The 22808-nt window shown below is 37.2% G+C and overlaps 1 protein-coding gene across 9 annotated transcripts; it reads right to left on the bottom strand.

Moving 5' to 3' along the window:
• Positions 1–442: 442 nt before the first annotated feature.
• On the bottom strand, positions 443–22338 carry LOC127792984 (solanesyl-diphosphate synthase 1, mitochondrial). Of its 9 annotated transcripts, none has more exons than XM_052323698.1 (13): positions 22045–22338; positions 21542–21666; positions 19377–19469; positions 17948–18028; positions 17752–17823; positions 16721–16852; positions 16120–16206; positions 15163–15234; positions 14711–14796; positions 8520–8652; positions 5414–5503; positions 2029–2127; positions 443–884 (listed from the first exon to the last, which is right to left on the bottom strand). In XM_052323698.1, the coding sequence occupies exons 2-13, from the start codon at positions 21662–21664 to the stop codon at positions 705–707; spliced, it is 1248 nt and encodes a 415-aa protein (XP_052179658.1). In that variant the 5' UTR covers positions 21665–21666; positions 22045–22338; the 3' UTR covers positions 443–704. The 9 variants fall into 9 exon arrangements, with proteins under 9 accessions (XP_052179658.1, XP_052179659.1, XP_052179653.1 ...); XM_052323699.1 differs by having other exon boundaries at positions 19377–19455; XM_052323693.1 differs by lacking the exon at positions 22045–22338 and adding an exon at positions 21801–21861.
• Positions 22339–22808: the final 470 nt, after the last annotated feature.

Below are 22808 nucleotides of genomic sequence, written 5' to 3'. Positions count from 1 at the left end.
CGTTGACAAATTGACTATTTTATTTAAATTTTGAGACAAAACACATTTATATTCATTTACAATTTTTTTTTTTTTTTATAGTTGTCCCCTCTACCTACTCTTAATTTTTTTTATTATGACAAGTATAAAGAATCGCCCATCATTTCATCTTTGACAAATCTTTTGCCAATCTCGCTTTCCTCCCAATTAATGAGATTAAAATATGATTGCTTTTGTAGCATGCCACATCTACCTTTTACTAAAATAGAATACACATACAAATTTACAAAAGTTCCTGTGTTTTTTTTAGTAGTGATTCAATAACAATGCCATCATGATCGACATGGAAATAGTTTTAGTAGACAGCAGCAGCAGCAGCAGCAGGACTCTATACTACCTTTTACCTTGGTGAGGTGATTGAAAAACTTAAAAAAAGTCTGGGAATCCCAACAACAAAGTGAAGTGGCTCAACTAAGACCCAGGTATATTTTATTCATCTCAGATGTAGAAATAACATTTATCCCAGGGTTTACACTTACACCATTGCAAGTTTTAACGAGTTGTTGCTGCCATGACTCCTATTTGAAGATTAAAATGAAAAAATTTGGAAGAGAATAAGATATGTTAAATGACTCTAAACCTTACAAACACATTAATGGAGGAAATGAATGGAAATAACTATTTAAAACAATGAAATTGTCGCGGCATAAATTAATGCTGCCACTCTACTTCATTCTTGTAATGACCCTTTGAGTTAGATCCACGAGAGCCCGTCTTGATCTTTGCACGTCCTCATCGTCACTCTCAGGAAGAGAGTCAATTGCAGCTGCGGCAAGGCTGGCGTGTTTTGCCGCCAGCTCTCTTGTTTTTTGTATTCCCCGGCTCTTCCCAAGGTAGTCGAGAGCCTGTATTTGCACTCTCATTAGTGTTAATTACAGGGTGGTACTAATCGAAGTCCATCTCATGATGCCAACATAAAAAGATTGCACAGACAACAGCCACTTCATAATTAAATATACCAAGCGCGGGCAAACAAGAAGTCTGTGGCCAATCTGCACTCTCATGTCATGTAGTAACAAGCAATCGCTTGATCCTCAACACATTGGACTTCCACTGAACCATTTTTCCTAGATATGTGTTACCAATCAAATAATAAAATATTTTTGCTTATCAAAAAATATATTGATAAATAAGAGACTTCAAATAGGGAGAGGAAAACCAAATAAAACTTGGGAGAAACTCTTTAGAAATGGCATAAGATATAATAAAAAATAAGTCATTCACCACCACTGATGAAGGATTCCTCAAAAAGTTAATAATCCTTTTCAGAAATCAAATGGATTCAGCCTTATATATGCACGAGGAAGAAAATAAAAAAAGACAGAAGATGAGTTCTTCTTTCTTTTATCACTTAGGAGCCACGAGAGATGAAAATCTCATGCATGGTTTTGAATGCATCTCATGCACAGTTTTGAATGGGAGAAACAAGAGAGGAATCCTCTTTCTGACTCGACTCTACAACTCTAGTTGTTGCTTTTCTTTCTGTTACTTCAAAAATAGCTGCTTCAGCTCTAGGCACTCGAATTTTCAATATTTCTTTGTATTTCTCATCAAAGAATGGCATCTTCTTCTGGAAATCCTAGCTATTTCATAGCATGATATTGGGAAATCTCATTGCTATTACTCAAACATTCATGAAACGCAAGCTTGCATATTCATCAATAAGTCAAATTGTTGGAAAAACTGTTGGGAGACTCAAATGATGGATAGGCAAGTATGATAACTTATATGCTATACTATATCTCCATGAATCCATATAACCAAACCCAACTAGTGAGATTAAGGTTTGGGATTGTTATTGTAAATAAATAAAACACTCTTAAGAATTTCATATTGACTTCAAGCTTCATACCCCTCTTTATATTCCACAGGGGTTCAGAACACACCTCATGGCATTTCAAATCTCAATCCCAGCCAAACAAGAATGGACTCGACAAGAAACAACTGTGCATAGATCTTGCAAGAAAAGTGTAGTATGCAGAAACTTACGAGATCTACATCTGCTGGGTTGTCAAATCCCCGATCAACAACTGCATGTAATTGTGGGAATTCCTCCATGGCATATAATATTGGAGCTGTTACAATTCCCTGCAAAGGAATTTTAATTTTGACTTGTAAATCTGAAGTTCCAGGTGTATTTATCCCCAGGCCATCTACTCATGGAAATATAATCAGCAGACACCCTACCAAATATGAATTACATGAAAATGAATAAATGCTAGAGAATAGGACGTGATAAACTAAAGGTTCATATGCAGAAGATATCTGTGTACCATGCACACACCATATGTTTTAAGTTTGAAAAAATATTTAAAGCTAATGACATCACAATCATTCAAAATACTGCTTGTCAACATATCACACAACTGCACAAAAACCAGCTAATCATTAACATAAATAAAAAAAAAAATTATAATGAGTGCACAAGCAATCAAGCATCGGACTATCAAAGTACATTTTGACATAAACAAGAAACATGTGACTAATCAGTGGCGGAGTCAGGATCTTGGGTCAGGGGAGCAGAAGGCTAAGTCTATATACTAATATTTTTTTATAACACACTAATTTTTTTATTTTATTTTATTTTTCTTCTTTCTCTCATCTTAATTGGCATTACTTAATTGCCCTCCATCTTTTTTATTTCATGGGAGGCAAATGTTATAGAACATAGTAATTTATGCACAAAAATGAAGGGCAATTTTAGCAGTTGGGGGGGGGGGGGGGGGGGGGGGGCACAATTGCCCACCCTCATGAAGATGTAGCTCTGCCCCTATGGCTAGTACTAGTTTCTATATGGTAGAAATAACAAAAAATCATGAAAACATATTTTAAAAAAAAAATACCATGAATCCAATATAACGACGATATTGTTCAATCTATAATAGTATACATACATAAGGAAAAATACATTAAATCCAACATAAAAATAATCTCAAATTCATAATAATGATAATATAACAATATTCAACATATAAAAGAAAAGTAACCATTTTTGTAAAAGCAACTACGCTTCTTATTCCCTGAAAACATTCTAAAAACATTACTAAAATCTAGTTGTGTCCTTGGGCATTTCCAACTCGTACGTTTATTTGCTGCCTCAAGTCCATGGGCATGCATGTCCATCATGTGTCCAAGTCTCCAAAAACAAAATAATAATAATAATAATAATAAATTACAAAACGTCATTTGAAATGCCTAATACTTATCTCAGCATATGTAGTCCATTTGTGTCAGATACATGTTGGTATGAGGATAGGTCACCAAAAATGAAGTCTTTGTGCTTCCCATGTCCAACCAAATAATAGGCTCTAATTGGATTTGCAAAAGAAAAAGGAGAAAACAAACAGCCACTAAATGCATGTGGTCCACCATCTGCCCACACCCTTGGAAGTTTTTTTTTCCTTGGGGGGTAGAGGGAACCATCTCCCAGGATCAGGATTGCAGATCTCACGACCGCATCAATACGTACCAAATAGTTCAATTAAAAACCCTCAGCAGTACCTCTGAAAATTTATATAGATCGAAGATGGCTTGCAATTGAAGAACCATTTTGGTCACACATTGCCCCCCCAGTGAACAGAAGTACAGTACAGAAATATAAGATAATACAACAGATGGGGTAAAGTACAGATCATCTATCAAACTCTTGAAGAAAAACAAAATATGAACTAATATGACAACCATAACAACTAGACAATAAGTTACATATGAAATATTAGAGAAACAGCTGGACAATATGTTATGTGACTCTGACTCAACTTTCTCCCTTCCCACCAGGTTGAATGTGTCAAGAAAATCACCCTGAATATCTGATATATAAACTGATGGCATATAAAAGACGCGCCAAAACAAACTGTCGGTAAAACAGTGACCAGGTAAATGCAAAGGAAAAGAAACTACCAGTTGCCCTGCATATGCATAGGCGATAGGACGCATGTTGGTAAAACAAACTGTTCCACCAACAAGTAGAGGGAAAATAAAATAAGATTAAAAAATAAAAGAGGAAACAAAAATACAAGAGATACTTTAACAAGGTTTCACAAATAAGGGTAAGTCAACATGAAGCTAATTCTCACATTTTTGTATCACTGCACTCAGGAATTTCCCCATCTCAGGACATTAGAATTAGGCACTTAAAACCAGCATAGTGTAGGGGTCAAGTGTAATTCCCTATCTCCTATGCCAGAAGAATCAAGTAATCACACATGCAATAAATCCCAAGGTATAGATTTCTAAAAGGACTGCCAATGAACAAATTCCCTTGCCAATGCATGCCGTTTCACCTTTGGTTACACGGAGGAAATTTCCATGTTTTAGACCCGTGCCATTAAGTCTTGGCAGTATAAATACCAATCTACAAAATCAAGTTGTGGTATGTTTAAGCATGTCCCTGTGCCTTTTAAAAGAGCTAAGTCAGCTATGAGTACCTTGTTTCTATTTGAATATCAAATAACTACCACCCTTAAGTTCAGCCAGCAGAAAAGTAAACCAAGTTCATGCAGCTATATGCTTTGATAAGCATGGTCGGTGAGCTAAGGCTAAAATTTTTGCAAAGAACATGCTTCTGAATGTAGCCAAAAACGGATAAATTTTATATAAAAGGAGTGCTCTTTACATGGAGTTAATTAAGGGGTTGCAGTTAAACAAAAACTGGTATTGCCTCTCTGACATAACACACTATTGCAAGCAAGTCACCAGCAATTAAGATCGACCAACAAGCTCACATGACATGTTCTTTACATGCTGAGCCAAGCTCAAAAACTGTCACCTTTAAAAGTGAAGCCCAGCTGAGCCCAAAAATCAATTTAAGATCCTAGAAGAGCTAGAACTATCCAAGCTCAGCTAAACTCAATTCACTATATTTCTATCCACCTCTATCTGCTGATTAGTTATTTTGGGTACAACCCAGACAGAAGGCTATCAGCTCAGCAGCCTGTCGAATACAGGTATTTTCCCACAAGGCACCATGTACAACTCCAAAAATTTATGTTCTTGAAAAAAGTCATCTACGACAAAGAGCTAATCAAATATGAGGGGATGCAATCGGAGAAAATTTCACGCCATTCCAAAAAAAACTATTTAAGATATGATTCATTTTATCCTTCCATGAGCTTCTACAGTTTTTCTTCCACAAGGAGGAAAAAAAATACAAACTGCAAGCATTTGAACAATGTAGCTTGAATAAGCTACACTGTAGAAAATTTTATAGTAAATAAGATATGATAACAACAATCATAAGCCCACTAAGAAGGGTCGGCTCCATGATATAGTGAATGAGAGTTTTTCAAAATGTGAAGGACACAACTCATACAGTTTTCAATCTTTAGGAGATTAACATCTTAACAAAGCAATAACAGATGGAAAGATTGCTTACATGATGGATGTCGGACAAAGAGCCCTTTCCAAGGGAAGTTGATGTGCCTGTGAAATCAAGAACATCGTCTATCAACTGATATGCCAAACCCTGGGTAGGAATGAGGACAAAAGAAGAAAAGCAGTCAGTTCAAATGGTATCTTATAGGATAATAAGTTTAGGGGAGGTAAACATCAATTTGTTTTCCAAGAATTAGAACTAAAGTTATTTCAGCAGCAAGCCAATCAAAGTTGTCCGCATACCCAGCAAGGCATAAATGGAAAAAGTATTACCTGACAAATAATATGAAACCTAGAGGTCCCTGTGTTCTTTACTTCGAAAAAACCTTTGTTTTCATGTAGCTGTCATCCTCCTTTATATTTGCTAATTCAATCTAATAGTCAATAATGAACCTCAGCTGGAAGGATAGTCTACCATTCATGGTATGTAGGACTAATATATACCATTAGTCGTTCCCAAAATCCCTATCTTCTCCCTACCAATGGCAGACAAAGTTTGTTTGACAAATAGAAAACAATTTTTGGCAATGGTGAATGCTTTTTTTGTTTGGATAAGTGGAAATGGTGAAAACATATTCCCGTTATTTCTTGAAACTAATATTTTTGTTTTTTTCCCATAAAAAAATAGTCTTTTGTGATCAATTCTCTGAAAACAGTTTCCAAACCTAGTTCACAAACACATTTTTTTTTAATTTATCTATTTCAGGAACTAGTAGGATAAAGGCTTGGTATGTGATAGGAATCCAGATAGAAATCCAAACAACAATCAAATATCAATAGCTATCAGACTTTCCAGCCAAGAACAAAAGCAACCCAGAACGTTCGAGAGGCCCTTAACTCTCCCTAAGACTCAATACAAGAACAATCCCCCCCCCCCCCCCCCCCCAATATTCTCCTAGCCTCTCTTATTTATAGTTTGTTATCCAGCGACACTCCCCTCCAACGGCCTCAGCTATCAGCCATGCTCCCTTGGCTGCTCTTCCCCTTTTTGCCCTTCAACTGTTTTTGTCACTTTCCCCCTCTCCCAATATCCTATTCTGCCCCCTGCTTCTTCCCTCCAATTTCTTTGCTGGTACATGTGACTAACAAGGGTCCTATCATTACTTCCGCCCATGAAACTCACTTGTCCTCAAGGTGAGACTCCACCAAATTACCATCTTTTTCATATTTTTGCTGGCCCAGATTTTTAAGATCAGAAGCAAATGGCGCCCCAACCATCGGTAAGATGCCCTCCTTGGACGTTACTAGATCCGCCGTCCTTGACATCAGATTCCCGATCTTCTTCCTCGGCTGCTTCAATGCCTTGGCCGCTTCCCGTCTCGTCTTGAACTGGACGAAGCTGTAGCCCTTGGTCTTGCCCATGACCCGGTCGAAGATGACTTTGCAGTCCTCAATCTCGTCGTATGACTCGAAAGCAGAGACTAAGGTTTCTCGAGTCATGTCCCCCGCGAGGCCGTAGACGACGAGCTTGCGACGAGATATGTCGCGATCCACGGCATCACGGAAGCGAGTGAAGAGGAAAGCGTCGGGCACGGCGGCGCCGACCAGGAAGTTAATTCGCTAGTACTTGGTGTAGGGCTCGAGAAGTTTCTGGATCTTCTCGAGGTTGGTCTCATCGGAGGAGGAACCATCATCGGCGTCTAAATCGGACTAAATTGGCATCGCGGTGTCTTTGGTTGGGACTGGAGCTTGGTATTTCTGAAGCTTCTTCTTCTTCGTGCGTTTCTTCTTAACGCTTTTGCCGTCACCTTGTGGTTGTCTAGTCACCGGCTTTTTCTTCTTCGCCTTCCCCTTCTTCGTCATTGCTTGAGCAGAGACGCGATCGCGACGCCCTACGGCTTCGTCTTTCAAGTTTGCTTTCTTATCCACACGAATCTCTCTTCGTCTCCTTCGCTCCCACTGGGACCACAAAATGGCCCCTCCTTCGAAACCTAGAGTCGCGGACTCCCATTTCTCTACCTTTGTCACCCCTCGGCCCACTCCAACTCCAAGCATCACCTTGGAATCCTAGGTGAACTTCGATGGCCGATCTCCGTCCTTCCCCTTGCTCTTGCTCGCCCGCTCCTGTTCTTCCCATCTTGCTCGCATCCTCGCGAACTGCTCTAGCAGGTTCACTAGGTGTCTCTCCATCGTTTGAAATGCACTCCTCATGGCATCATCTTCCAGTTGAATGCCTTCCACCCTCATCTCCAAATCACCGACTAGATCAGTCAAGTTCACCATTAGGATCGAAATGCTCTGATACCAAATTGATAGGAACCCCGATAGAAATCCTAACAACAATCAAATATCAATAGTTATCAGACTTTCCATCCAAGAACAAAAGCAACCCAGGGCGTTCGAGAGGCCCTTAACTCTCCCTAAGACTCAATACAAGAACAATCCCCCCCCAATATTCTCCTAGCCTCTCTTATTTATAGTTTGTTATCCAGTGACACTCCCCTCCAACGGCCTCAGCTATCAGCCATGCTCCCTTGGCTGCTCTTACCCTTTTTGCCCTTCAACTGTTTTTGTCACTTTCCCCCTCTCCCAATATCCTATTCTGCCCGCTGCTTCTTCCCTCCTATTTCTTTGCTGGAACATGTGACTAACAAGGGTCCTATCAGTATGTTGTTATTGTTTATTGTTTTATCTACTTCAAGAACCACTAAACAGTTTTGGGAACCATAGACAAAAGGACGCTTCATATGCATGCAGTAAAAAAGAAAAGATATATCTTTCTATGAATGGCAACAAACACTTTTATTAGAGTGATATCTTTCTAGCTCTCAATACCAGAGAATGTCATTGGGTTAACTAGTCATATTTGTAATTGTAGGGCAGAAAATATGAGAGAAATTTCTGTTATCTTCTTTTTTTATTTTTACTGCAAAAACATATCAATCTTTAATCCCACTAGGTGGGGTCGGGTACTTAAATTCTAGCTCGCCAATCATTTCTATCAATAGCCATATCAAGCCTTAATCATTTCTTTGAGCAAAGAAAAAAGAAAGAGTACTTCCGACTGGACTTCAAAGAATATACTCAATCCAATGCACAAAGACCAATAACAATAATCTTTATTGTAAATAACAAATGGAATTTACATCAAAAACAATTTTCCTCACCAGATTTTTTCCATATTCATAAGCCAACATTGAAACTTCTGTCGTTTGCCCTGCAAGAAGTGCAATTGCCTTGCAGCTGTTTGAAATCAACGACGCTGTCTTATAGTATGTCTTTTGCAAATAATATTCCATGCTGCAACAAATTAAGTACAATATTATAAATATAATTTAGACAAGAGTTTGAAGAAGCCAAAGTACCATCAAAATTAAAAAGTAAGATTACATCAAACTGAATTACATATAGAAACAAAATAACAGCATCAGATAAGCCAAATCAGCTATCACCTTCCTACTGCAACCATCCTCTTGAGCCAGCTATAACTTGATAATAACTTCGAAGTAAGATCCATAGCTACAACACAACAAAACAAGCCTTAATCCCACTAAGTGGGTTCAGCATGAATTCTAGGTCACCAAACATTTCTATATATGGCCATATTTTCCATATGGCCCTTATAAATATCATACCAAGAGTTCCACGGCAGGTTTTTCTTGGTCTTCCTTTCCCTCTTTTGTTAAATACTTATTCCATTCTATCCACTCTCCTCATGAGAGTTCTATTGATCTTCTTCTCACATGACCAAACCATCTTAATTATGCCACATGTATCTTATTTTCAATAGGAGTCACTCCAAACTTATTACAGATAACCTCATTTCTAGTTGCATCTTTTCTTGTATCACTAAACATCCATCGTAAGATCTACATCTCTTTTGTGCTCGTATTTGCACATATTGGTGTTTTAGTACTCATCATTATGGGTCATGCAACAAAATTGGCCTTAGAGATCTGTTTAGAATTCTGGATGTTTGATCCGATAAGTTCTAAGCTAGCTATCAGCTACCAATGCAACCATGCTCCTTTGTCTAGGCTTGGGAACAACTGTAAATACGCAGAGTTTAAGCGTCATAACTACATTATTGTTTACGCTTTCTTAATCTACACTCTCGCTCAAATCTTATAGCCAAATAAAAGATCAATATTCAACCACTCTTAACAGCCTAGACTATAAAGGAATACACACTAAATTCAACTCTCTGAATTTTTCTCACTTTCTCAATTGCACCACACCTACAGATATCAAACTCACATCCCTCTCAACTACTAACCATTGCCTCAGATCGACAACATCTCTCTCAACATCACTGGTTTTCTTTCTAGATAGGTGATAGAGGAGACTCTCTACTCCCAGTAAGATTTACTATCATTCATTCTTCACTCCTCTCCTTCATCACATCCACTGGTAACATAGTAAGATTCAGGAATTATTCACAGTTTAGTATTGTTATCTCTCTGTCTTGGTAATCCTCATCACTTGTAAGTAAACAATGCAGACAACTAAAATAAACATAAAATTTTGGGATGTAAAAAACAGAGAAGAGAGGAAAATGGAGATGTCTTTTTACTTCCATTTACAACTAAAATCATGACATTCTAAAGTACATTGTTATTCTGTTGCTTTCAATTGATTGTGTTTGCCTTAATGCTGAGTTTTTAGGGTGTGTCACAATGCAAATTAGAAACCCAATTCTTTGCATTTATGTTTGGTTCTGCTAATTTTTTTCTGAACTTGGTTCTGTTTAGCAACTCATAATTGCTTGTTTTTTTATATATGAATTATTGAGGAAGGGGTTATATATCAACTGCTGTCTATATCTAAACGGTTGTTGGAGATTGTATGACAAAGAATAAGAGAAGACAAAGAGAAAGAGAGAAGAAAAATCTGGACAGAGCAATTTGGAACAGGTTTTACAAAACAAAGTTCTCTCTTTTTTCATTCATCAACATATGAGATACATCCTATATATATAGATCTTCCTACACAACAAATACAGGAAAAACTGACATAACTTCCAATAACCGACCATAACTTCCCATAACTATAAAACTGACCATAATTCTAAAAAAAATTAAGTTTAATTTCTAACACCCCCTCTCTTAAACTTAATTCCTTTGGATCATTCCAAGCAGACATCGAAACTTGAAACTGCTTCTGCCCAAAACTCCTTAGGGCCATAGGCATTCCTTTGCTTCTTGGCATGCTCTGGGCCATGTTAAGAATTGTCCTGTTTTTTCTTTCAACCACACCATTCTGTTGTGGTGACCTAGGCACTGTCAAAGGTCGTCGAATGCTATGCTTCTCACAAAAAGTATTAAACTTAGTTGAAGTAAATTCTCCCCCTCTATCAGTTCTCAAAGCTTTAATCTCATACCCAGACTCTTTCTCAACAAGAACTTTAAAATTTTTAAACGCCCCAAAAGCTTTAGATTTTCTTGTTAGAAAATACACTGAAGACTTCCTACTAAAGTCATCAATAAAAAGCAAGAAATAGCTGCTTTTACGAAGTGAAGGCGGATTGATGGGCCCACATATATCAACATGTACAAGTTGGAGTGGTTCGACTGATCTTGAAAACGATTCCTTGGGAAAACTCTTTCTAGCCTATTTGCCAACAAGACATGCTCACATAATTGCTCTGGATGATCAGTAAAGGGTAAACCTATTACCATCTTGTTGTCTCCCAATTCTTTTAAGTCCTCCAAAATTCAAATGGCCAAAGCTCATGTGCCAAAGCCAAGATGAATTTTTCACAAAAACCTTGAGACATCTTGGTGAATCGATCTGGAGTGTTAATAGGAACATTTTGTTTCTTGTCACAGACACCTAGCAAGCAAATTAGCATTCTAATCTCTTAGCCAAAGGTTAAAATTTTTCATATGGATTTTGTAGCCTTTTTCTAAGAATTGTCCCAAACTAAGAATATTACTCTTTAATTTTGGCACATAATAAACATCAAGAATAAGTTTATGACCACCATTTCTTAAGCAAATTAGTACGGAGCCTTTACCTTTAATTTGTATTTTGGATATCTCCTCCCGCATATTCATCAAGCATCACAAACATTTTCTTCTCTCCATACATGTGATTACTAGCTCCATTGTCTAGGTACCAAGTACTACTGTCTTCTTGTTCTTCTTTCTTGAGTACTAATAATAAGGTGGACCCCTCTATCTCTTCTTTTTTCTCTATAAAATTAGTCTTCTCTTCCTCTTTTACATCACTAGTTGGACTACAACACTCCCAGGCATAATGGCCATATTTGTGGCAATTATAACATTCCACCTGCGACTTGCTCTTTTTCCAAAGTAGTCTCCTCATTTTCCACATCCACGGCCTCTAAAACTTTGGCCCTTTTCTTCATTTTCTAATGGACCACAACTCCTATGTGATCCTTGTGCTCTTCCATGACCTCGTCCGCAACCTCTATGAACTCCTCCTTTTTGTTGTCCTTCTCCCTTGCCTTTAAGAGAGAATTTTGCTTGAAGGACATGCTCCACAAACTCTTGTTTGCCCTTATTCAATCTTTGTTCGTGGGCTTGTACAAACCCACTCACTTGTTCTGGTGTCCAAATCTTTGGACTCTTCAGTCGCCACGACAATAGTCATGGTGTTCAATCTTTGTCCGTGGGCTTGTAAAGACCCACTCACTTGTTCAATAGTCATGGTGTTCAATCTTTGTTTGTGGGCTTGTAAAGACCCACTCACTCGTTCAATAGTCATGGTGTCCAAATCTTTGGACTCTTCAGTCACCACGACAACATGCTCAAACTTAGGATCTAGAAAGTGCAGAATTTTCTCCACAACTTGTACCTCTGGCAATTCTTCACCATTTCTCTTCATTTGGTTGACTATGGTTTGTACTCTTGAAAAATAATCAGAAACATGTTCCGACTCTTTCATCCAAAGTGCTTCAAATTCACCTCTAAGTGTTTGGAGGTGAACTTCATTCACTTTATCCACTCCTTTGCAAGACTTTTGAAGAAGTTCCCATGCTTCATTTGAGGTCGTTGCATTGGCCACCTTCACAAACATAACATCATCCAAACATTGATCGATGATTGAAAGGGCACGCTGGTCCTTTTTCCTATTCTTCTCAAACACATCCTTTTTCCTATTCTACGTTGTCTCATCTTCAACCTCCGTGTATCCTTTATCAACAATCTCCCAAGCACCTTGAGATCCAAGAATTGCCTTCAACTGGATAGACAAATTATCCTTAGAATAGGATACTGAAATGGAACAAAACTTTTCACTGATGCCGTTGATCCTTGCTTTGATACCACAATGATGGAGATTGTATGACAAAGAATAAGAGAAGACAAAGAGAAAGAGAGAAGAAAAGTCTGGACAAAGCAATTTGGAACAGGTTTTACAATGCAAAGCAAGTTCCCTCTCTTTTTCATTCATCAACAAAAGAGATACATCCTATATATATAGATCTTCCTAGACAACAACTACAGGAAAAACTGACATAACTCCCAATAACCGACCATAACTTCCCATAACTATAAAAAAAAATAAGTTTAACTTCTAACAGTCAAATGCTATTTACCTATATATATATATATATATTAATGTTCTTTCCTGCTTATATTTATTGTTTAATTCGTATGGGTATGTGATTTGATTGTTAATTAATTTTAATTATAGGGAAGAAATGGAGGCAAGTGGTAGTAGCCCATCACCTGAAACTGGCGCTGATTTTACACCTTCCATGGACTCACTAAGTGTTTCACTAAGTGAAAATTTAATTAAGTCCTTATCAGAGACTTCCACTCCTACTCCAGCCATCTTAGTAAGAAAACAAATCTCTGATGTATGAAATTATTTTTAAGAAGATACGAGTAGGGAGAGAGGATAATGCAAAATGTAACTATCCTCACAAAAAATAAATAAATAAAATTTGTTGGCCGTAGTAAAAATGGGACAAACCACTTCCAACACATTAAATGGTCCTAAACAGACAACGAATAATATAAGGCAACAAATTTTGGTTAAGAAGCAAATAAGCAAATCAAAAGTGTATGAACTACCATCACCTTCATCAAACTAAGTTAAGGAAGGATTTATCAGCATGATTATTTTACATGAGTATCCTACTTTTTTGGTAGACCATTGATTTTGGACTTAATCAAATGGTATCCAACCTTTGTTTAACCTTCCAACTAGAAATACAGTGAAGAGTTATATTTTGGAACCATACAAGTACCAGAAATCAAAAACATTGTCATAGTTGGAGAGGAACCAAGTGGAATGGAACTTCTTTAACAACTGCTATGTGGATTGCTAGCAACCAGCAGAAGGGGTTCATCGCTATCACAACTCAATGGAGAGAAGGGAAGCAAGAGAAAGTTTAGTGGGGGCACTGTCCCCACCTGGATCCTTCTTCTCTATTCTTATGGGTCCCAATGCCAATAGAAATGTGTTTATACATGATTTAGTTCAAGAATACTTGCAATTCATTTGATGTTAGATTTCCTACCTGGTGGGATTGAGGCTTGTGGTAGTGAAGATGATTCTCAACTGTTTGATTACTAAAATAAAATATGCATTAACATTTATAACCACTGTACATTAATTCTAATAGAATGATCTACACAAGCCTACCTATCATTACACAATTTAAAGAATGTTGTGTACCTTGCATAGGAGGATTTACATTGCAATTTTCATGTTATAAAAATTTTAGGAAGAAGAGTCCTAAGCTCACTGTTTTTATGTGAAGTCAACAAGAAGAAGAGACAAGTTAGTATTGGACATTATTACCCAGATAATACTAAAAGAAAATAGAGATATTTGCCTAGTGCCTGTGCATGGTTGGCTATAGATGGGTTTGTTGGGGGCTGGTTGAGAGTCATTTTCAAAGATAGAGAAGATGTAAAGCAGTAATTTAGTGTACCATAGTAATAAAAGAAAATAGCAGAATTGGCGCTATGCATCAGACCACCATTTAGTTGTTTCAGAATAAGCAATATAGTTTAATATAAATCTGCCTGACAACCACCCAGGTATTCTTCTGCATGGTTTACATCAAAACTAGTAATATGAAAAAACAGATCCCACACATGAGAAAGATTACTAGTATTTTCTTTTGTACCAAGTAAAAAGAATGCATAGAAAGAGAGCATTGAAGACAATATCAATGAGACAAAAACACTTCCACCAGGAAATTAGAATCCAATGTGAATTGCCAGCCATTATGTCCTTGGCAGTTTGAGTGAAAAGCTTATTACCCTTCAACTAGAAACTGTACTATTTCCTTACAAATGTGTTTGCATCTAAGATCTAATGGTATATAACGATGTAGCCAATGAAGCATAAAATTGGCACCAGCAGTGGAGCAGTATACCTACAACGCTGCTCAGATGTAGTAGTCATTTGCATGGTCTCACCCGTAACAAGATGCTCTACCACTCTTGCCAATAATGATACAACCTACAGAAGCACATTTACGATTTTAAGAAATGGATTGAGTCACTAGCTAGAATAATCAAATTTGAACATTGGATTAATTGATGCTTTAAGCATGGACATACTTCTACATGGAAAACAGAATAAAAGAAGTTACTATTTTGCAGTACTGCATTATCTTAACCCTAGTACACCAGTTAAATCTATATGCCAGAAAATCCATGAGGTCATGCCTGTATAGTAATCATAAAATGGGTTATCAAAACATGGATTTACTGAAAACATCAGCAAAGATGTCAAGCCAAATTTGAAAGTTCATGCAGAAGGAACTTTGAAGTCTTGAAGATGGATAATCCAAAAATAAGACTTTTAAGAAGAAGATGGCCATACTTCTGTGTTCTTCAAAGAGGCAAGGGCTACACAAGCTCTGGAAAGGAGGAAATCTCCAGCCAATACTGCTAACTGCATTATGAGAGGGAAAATAAGAATTAGACTAAGTTTTTTGTGAGTTCTTTCCTCAAAGTAGATGAACTCTACAAGAATAACACATAGATATATGCAACTATTGCAAGCCATAAATCACATTACTACCGAAAGAATGTGCATGATTACACACTTCAATAGTGCTAAGCTTTAGCAAAGAAACCTATTCCCATACAAAATTGGAGAAAACTCACAGAACCCAGAGAAAACAGAAAAAATAGATAAAATTTTGCCTACAGGAGCTCTTAGGATCACTCAATTCATATGCCAATATGATTCACACCCTCACCCGAAATCAATCCAATACACAGAAATGAAAAATTGAATTGAAAACAGTTTTAAAACAATGAAAGAAACAACCAAACCAATCAAGAAGACGCACAAATTTATCTTGGTTCAGACCGTGTAAACGGCCCTACATCCAGCCTTCAAGATCCAAGAGAAATCTACTAAAGAAGTGATGAAACCAGTACACAAGAGTCCCTCTCACACACACACACGAGTACAATCAATCATGGAGATTACAAAGTCTTTCTTCTAGTTTTCCTCTCACACACTGCACTCACACATTTAGAATGAATGATCTCTATCAAACAGCTGCCTTAAGTCTTCTATTTATAGACATTATGTGCGGATATTACAAGGGAAATAAAGACTGCACATTTCCTATTATACCCCTCATACATAAGTACATAACTATACTTAGAATAATCTGCCGCTTGATACTATGGACTTCACTGGTTTCTTCTAGGGCTTACACTCGATGCAAACAACAACACTTATCATTGATAGATCAGATTAATTGAACCATAATGTTAAAGAAAAAAGAGGGGGGAGGATATATTGAGACAAAAAGTTAAATACCTTATTGCCCATCACAAAGTTTAATGAACCAATCCCACGTCTTGTATCTGCATCATCCAATACATCATCATGAAGAAGGCTAGCCACCTAATAGAAAGAAATGGACAAGTTAGCTTGAGAGGAGCAACATATCCCCTGAGATCAAAGCAAAACTGTGTGTAATTGTATTTGATAGCGTCAGCAGAAAATCAATAGGACTATCGATACCTCATAACAGTCTGAAGCTTTTCCATGTTATCAGTTATCAAGGCAGGGCCAGCAAAATCGACATTAGATGAGATGGAATACTAGCTAGGGTACTTCTAAGTTTAATCTGTCTCCATTGAAGAGAGATTGTCTATTCTATATAGCAAATTTTGTCTCAAGTTTCTCACTAACCTGGCCCCAAACTACCTTGGACATAAACTTAGAACCTAAAGGTAAGCCTAAGCAAATATAAGGCAAAACAACCAACCTTGCAACCTAGGACAAAATCATAGGCATGCATGTATGGAAAACAATAATAATTAATTGTAGGAATGTATGTATGAATTTAAGAACACAAATAAAAGATGAAGGGGGGGAGAAGCAGCAGTCCAACCAAAAAAAGAAGGAAACTGACATGGATCATTTCTGTTATCTCGGCTATACACTGTTGTCTTCTGCGTAGTTCTGTTGATAAATCACCAACCATGTCATCAGCAGCTGGTCTGGGTATAGGTAGATTCAAAGCTGTTGCCATCAACAATAAAACCTGCATGGACAATAAGTCCACGTTGGAATCAAACCCACTGTGCCTTTCTTTGAGTCTTGAATGGATTGCTCAACTTTCTTTCAGTGGACAAATATTACTTTTCTTATGTAGACTTTAAGCTCACAATTATCCACAAAGTGTTAATTGACACATTAACATAGCCTATGAAACTATAAATCCACACGCACATGGACAGTAGCATCTTAAGGTCAAACTTGAGAAACTAAAAGGAGATGACAGAAAGACAACTTCTATAACAAGGAAAAACAGATTGACTACTGGTCCATGAAATTAAATCCTTGCAAGACACATGTACAATTTACTTGACAAGTTAAGGAAGACTATTTTCTCTTTTATAAGGAACATGAAACCTAAGCTTAAAATTGAAGGAATTGCTAAAATAAAAGCACATGATAATCCAACTTATATTGTTGCAATTCTATATATTTCTTTATTTACCTGCTCAGCTCTTATATTTCTATCTGTGCACAACAAGAGATGTACCAAGACACCTCCACATAAGCTCATCTTCAGATTCAAGTAATAATTTTGTCAGTGAATTCTTTCATACTCTCACCCAAATTTTACAAAAATACTTCTCATTTGAAGATAATACTCAAGGAAATGGAATAACTGCAATTCACTTCTTCATAATTTCTTCGGAAGTCATAATTTCAGAGTTATTCCATAGATAAACTTACATCCCCAGATATTCCTAATTTTAACTGTTTGAGAGTAAAATCTGCATAAAAATAAGAATAAAATTGAATATAGACTATGCAAGTGAAGTAATAGCAATACTTTGAAAACTAACTTTCCACTAGCGATAAAGAAGAGAATTAAAGATATCCAAAATAACAACAGCGGGACACCTTCAATTGGGCACTGTTAAAACTTACTGTTGGTCGGAATCTCTTTCCTTCCACCCCCATCTTGAAGAAGTACTCTGCAGCTGAAGCAAGTTTTGGGACCTATAGAATATAAAATCCAATGATTATACTGTAAGTCCCATACCATAATATTGCTCGACTTTACAGGGTGCTCCAGATGAAATGCAACCAGCTAAGAAAAGATGGAAGAGTAGCAAGTGAATACCTCAGCAATTACCATTTCGCGCAACCTATTAGCAAGAACAGTGAGTTCATTTTCAACAAGTGAAAATGGATCCAGTTGCTCCTGAAAAAAGGAAAATAAAAAGAATAGGACGAGAAAGAAAAAATTATATATCATGATAAAGAGGGCACATATCTTAGTAAGAATGCATTGAGAAAAGAAAGCAAAGGAGCAGCAAAATGGTATCTCAAGGAACAGAAGAGACCAACCAGAATCTCAAACATTTCACTTGTTCATTCACTAGAAATCTAGACAGCTACTAACTTGGTTTATAAAGAGATACCTGCATTATTCAATTAGAAAACTATTTCTGACAATAGATTTTTGGTCTTATGAAGGTCTCTTATGTCCATATTAATGAGTCTTGATTAAATCCTGCAAATTTCTTGCAAAATGGTGAAGGTGGTGAAAAAAATGACCATTTTAAGATGTTGCTTATTGCATGCAGAAGGGAGTCCATTGTGAAGCTGTTAAGAATCTAAAATGTAAATTGTTCCCACACAATATATTACAATATCAAAAGTTCAGTTTTCACATGATCTTGGATGGTTTACAAGTTCAGTTTTCACATGATCTTGGATGGTTTACCCAAAAACAGGACAAAAAATAACAACAATGTCCTTTAAAAATTTGGAAATAAAAAAGAAAGAGTACACAATATAGGATTAAACATTGAATGTATCCTAGTAAAATTATCATTATTGCATGAACAATAAAACTGAAAGATGGCTGCAGCATTGGTTTGTAGGAAATGCCTTTTAGATATTCTATCTCAATAACCAAGAAAAAAATGGCTTTCAAAGTCCTCAAAAGCCAAAACCTGTTTCACTCGCAAATGGAACATTATAAAATAAAGGTGGCTTTGAGGTTCTTGACACCTAACCCACATTTATTATCTTCATTTATCATCTCATGAAACTTTCCATATAAAGATGGTATTGGAACTTTATCTCATCAATGCTGCACTATAGGGTTGCATCAAGAAGGGCATGTGGTGTAAAATTTTGCCACATTGTTCTTTGCACAGATTTATATTGTCAATGTGACTTTTATAAGCCAATTGACATAATCAATGTCATGCCACCAACCCTAACTTGGTTAGTTTAAGGTGCAATTGATGATGATGAAGCTATTGACACTCAAAAACCAAACCGAAATTTTGAGTATGGCTGTCAGGATCTACAATTTTTTTTTTTTATCTTTCTCACCTTTTGGAACCTCATGGAGCCCTCATGCTAAAATTCAATTCAACTAAACCTTGTTTCAAATTCATAGGATCAACCTATGTAAGGGATCTGATAAATTTGTATGGTGGTTGCAACCCAACACAACCCTAAACCGCAATGATTTGGCTATGGAAAATATGACAGAAGATTGGCGATACAAACCAACAATGATAACCTATGGTTACCTCAACAACTGAGCTGCTTTGATGGTATGGTCGACGCCCAAATCCATGAATGGCATGTGAAGCCCAGGAGTAATTTTCTCTGCAACCCAAAGCCTACTAATCACCAGGACAATAACAAGTACAGTATAAACAATCTACAATTTTCAAGAAAAAAATTAAAAGAAATACCCAGAACATGCTTGCTACTAAAATAGTTCCACTCGTTAAATTAACTTGGAGACAGAAAACTGCAGTTCTCTCAATAATTACATAATTGAATTAGCAGTATGAACATCATAAATAAAAAGAATCAACTTCTAACCAGGATTCATTCTAGAGTTGATAATATTTCTCAGTTTCAAATTTGAATTCTTTCTAGTGGATTCAAGAGCATGCACCACTAGAATCACATGTAATCCAATCATTTACTAGTACAGTACAAAATACTTCAGGTGGTGACAAAGCAAGGTCTTCCCTTGTTCCATCGTAGAGTGGCATAGACAAAGCATGGTAAAGAAACCTTAAGTGGTAACTTTATATAGAGCAAAGCACAACAACATCAGCACACATGAGATAAAAGCTTTAATGAAGGCAACAACAAAATATAGCATGCAACACCATGTAAGAATACTAGGGACCTTACTTTACTGGTAAGAACTATAAGAATGAGGTTTTGTTAATTGTGATGTGGTGATAAGGTTTGACAAAGACACAACTCAAAACATAATCATTCTATAAGTACCAAGTGAAGATTGTCCTAGCCTAGATGGTGCGATAATCAATCAGCGGACTCTCAAGGGAGAAGGAGAGAAATGGGAGATCTTTCAAGGGCATATAGAGTTCTGTTTTTGTTTAAAGAGTTACATTCTGTCAGAATTTAATTCCGACAAGGGGAATTCTCTCGCAATTCAATGAGGAATTAAGTGGGAATTGATAAACCGAAAGGGAGAAGGAAGAATAGAAAGACAAAGAGAGAGAGAGAGAGAGAGAGAATTGAGAAAGGAAACAAATCAGTTGTATTTCCAATATATCCTCTAAGGGCCGCGGAGGTTGGTTTACATACCAATCCTTGGTGCCAACATTTGAATTACAATTACAATTTGAATTATAGTCAATAACTACCTTTCCATCCCTTATTACAATAATACCCCAGCCTTCCCCTTGTGTATTCCTGCCTTAATAACCAGCCTATACTCCCGTCTTAGTACCCCAACTACTGGTCCGTGATACATTCTTCACTCCTCTTCACCACCTAGTGGGATGCCTGTGATCATTGTTGTTGATTCTCCATCCCTCTTCCCTTGATTGAAGGTGGAGTCTTCTATGTCCCCTTTTTTTGTAACTTAAATGATCTTCTAGTTTCTTAATGTGGATGTTTTGCCCACTTTAAGGCTTCTCCTCTTTACATATATTCATTGCTATAAAAGGAAAAGAAAGGCTTTAGATTTTAGTCCCCAAAGTGATCATGCAAACCATATGGTCCAACTGCAAACATGGATGTTTGCAAGCATCTGAGGCTCATTGTTTAAATTAAAAAAGTAGACACCAATCTTTTTGTGTAGCAATCCTATGGGCTGAAGGGAGATCCCGTTAAGCATATCTTTGGATGTCACGGAGCCCGTGGAGTAACTTGTGTACAGGTTTTAGTGGTTCTTTCGTCCTCTGCTTCTGTGCATTAGTGGCATCCCCTTAGTACCCATCCGAATAAACTTAACCACGTTCACTTAAAAAAATAAATACTAAGCACCAAAAATTCTTAAGGTTCGCCCTCCAATAAGCACTTCCACGGTCACCACTACAATTCAAATAAATGAAACAGTAACTACAGCTTGTTTGTATAAATTTTACATATACCACACATGTCAATTGACTCAATCCCTACTTCCAGATAGAACACTGATTCTACAACCAAAAGGCATCAGCAAGAAACAAATCCAGAACCCAATCCATCCACCTGATCCAAAATCAAACCAGTGACAAAGATTCACACGCGAACACACCTACGTGAACGCTACTCTTTGTTAACGACTAAACCTACGGACACAACACGAATTAACTTCTCCTCTCCACTAGGAGTTCAGATAGCTCTTCCAATCACAACTCTCTGTACGTCTCACATGTCTATAGGCTACAAGATCGAACACGAATTGAGAAAATGTGCAAGAGCGGGTGATTGTCACCATTACCTTTTCAGTATCGGTCGGAGAGCGAAACAGACTGGAAGAGACCACTTGCTGATGCTCATCTCGAAACACGAATAGCCATCGACACCGGTTCAAGCTGCGCCTCGCAATCCGAGAAAATAGCATTTCTGAGAGAGATAAAGAGCAATGAGGAAACCCTTGTGGAGAGAGAGAGAGAGAGAGAGAGAGGCGCTTAATGAATACCAAACCGACTTTGTATTAGGCAGCGATGACTCTGATGCAGAGCCATCTTAATGAATACCAAACCGACTTTGTATTAGGCAGCGATGACTCTGATTCAGAGCCATGTAATTGTAGAGGGTTGCAATCGAGCCGAGCTTCCCTAAGATCGGCTCGGCTAGATTAATTTTAGCACTGGCTCGAGCTCGAGTCGAGCCTGGAAGGTGGGCTCGGCTCGGGATCGGGTCGTTAATTGGATTAACAAGCCGGGCTCGGGTCGGCTCGTTAATTGGTGAGGGCAGAGAGACTGTGCGGCGAGCTTTTACCGATGAGGCTGTGCGGCGGCGGCGGTAGGCTTCAGAGGCAGTGAAGAGGGCCGCGATGAGAGACGGCGGAGAGGGTGACGGCGAGAGGCTTCGGCTGAGAGAGGCAGCGAGCGGCGGTGAGGGCAGCCGGCGCGGTGAGAGACGGCGGAGAGGGCGACCACTGAGACAGCCAGCGAGCCACGGTGACGGCAGCCGGCGCGGTGAGAGACGGAGGAGAGGGCAGCCGTTCTTCCTTCTTCAGTTCTTCTGCTCTTCAAAGTCAATACAGAAGCATTTGGGATTGAGAGCACAATGTTTCGTAGCTATGGAAAATGTGAAATTGAATTTTATTTTTGTTATTTAATATATTATATTTTTATAAAATTTAATTTTATAGTACCATCATTAAAGTATATTTTAATTTATTTTTTATATAAAATTTTATCTAGAGGGATGTAATTTTTATTTATTATATAAATTAAAAAATATTCTATTTACCAACTAAATACTAGCGTTTTTAGAAAGGTAAGTATTTATACACGTTCTGTGTTTTATAATTTATAATATATAAAATATAAAATTTTAAACACTCTTATAGAGTATCAAATATGAAGTATGATAATAATTTTAATTATTATTATAAACTAATAATTTTTAATAAAGTAAATTATGTATTATTCAAGTGAGATATACAATTATTAAGTAGTAATTTTTTGAAATTCAATGATACAAAATTACAAATATAGAGTTATTATTTTAAATCATATTTATTACTTAGTACTTAA

Source organism: Diospyros lotus, unplaced genomic scaffold, assembly GCF_014633365.1.
Source record: "Diospyros lotus cultivar Yz01 unplaced genomic scaffold, ASM1463336v1 superscaf1, whole genome shotgun sequence".
Lineage (NCBI taxonomy): Eukaryota > Viridiplantae > Streptophyta > Magnoliopsida > Ericales > Ebenaceae > Diospyros > Diospyros lotus.
The sequence above is the reverse complement of the archived record's forward strand: the minus strand, read 5'-3'. Positions and strand labels throughout refer to the sequence as shown.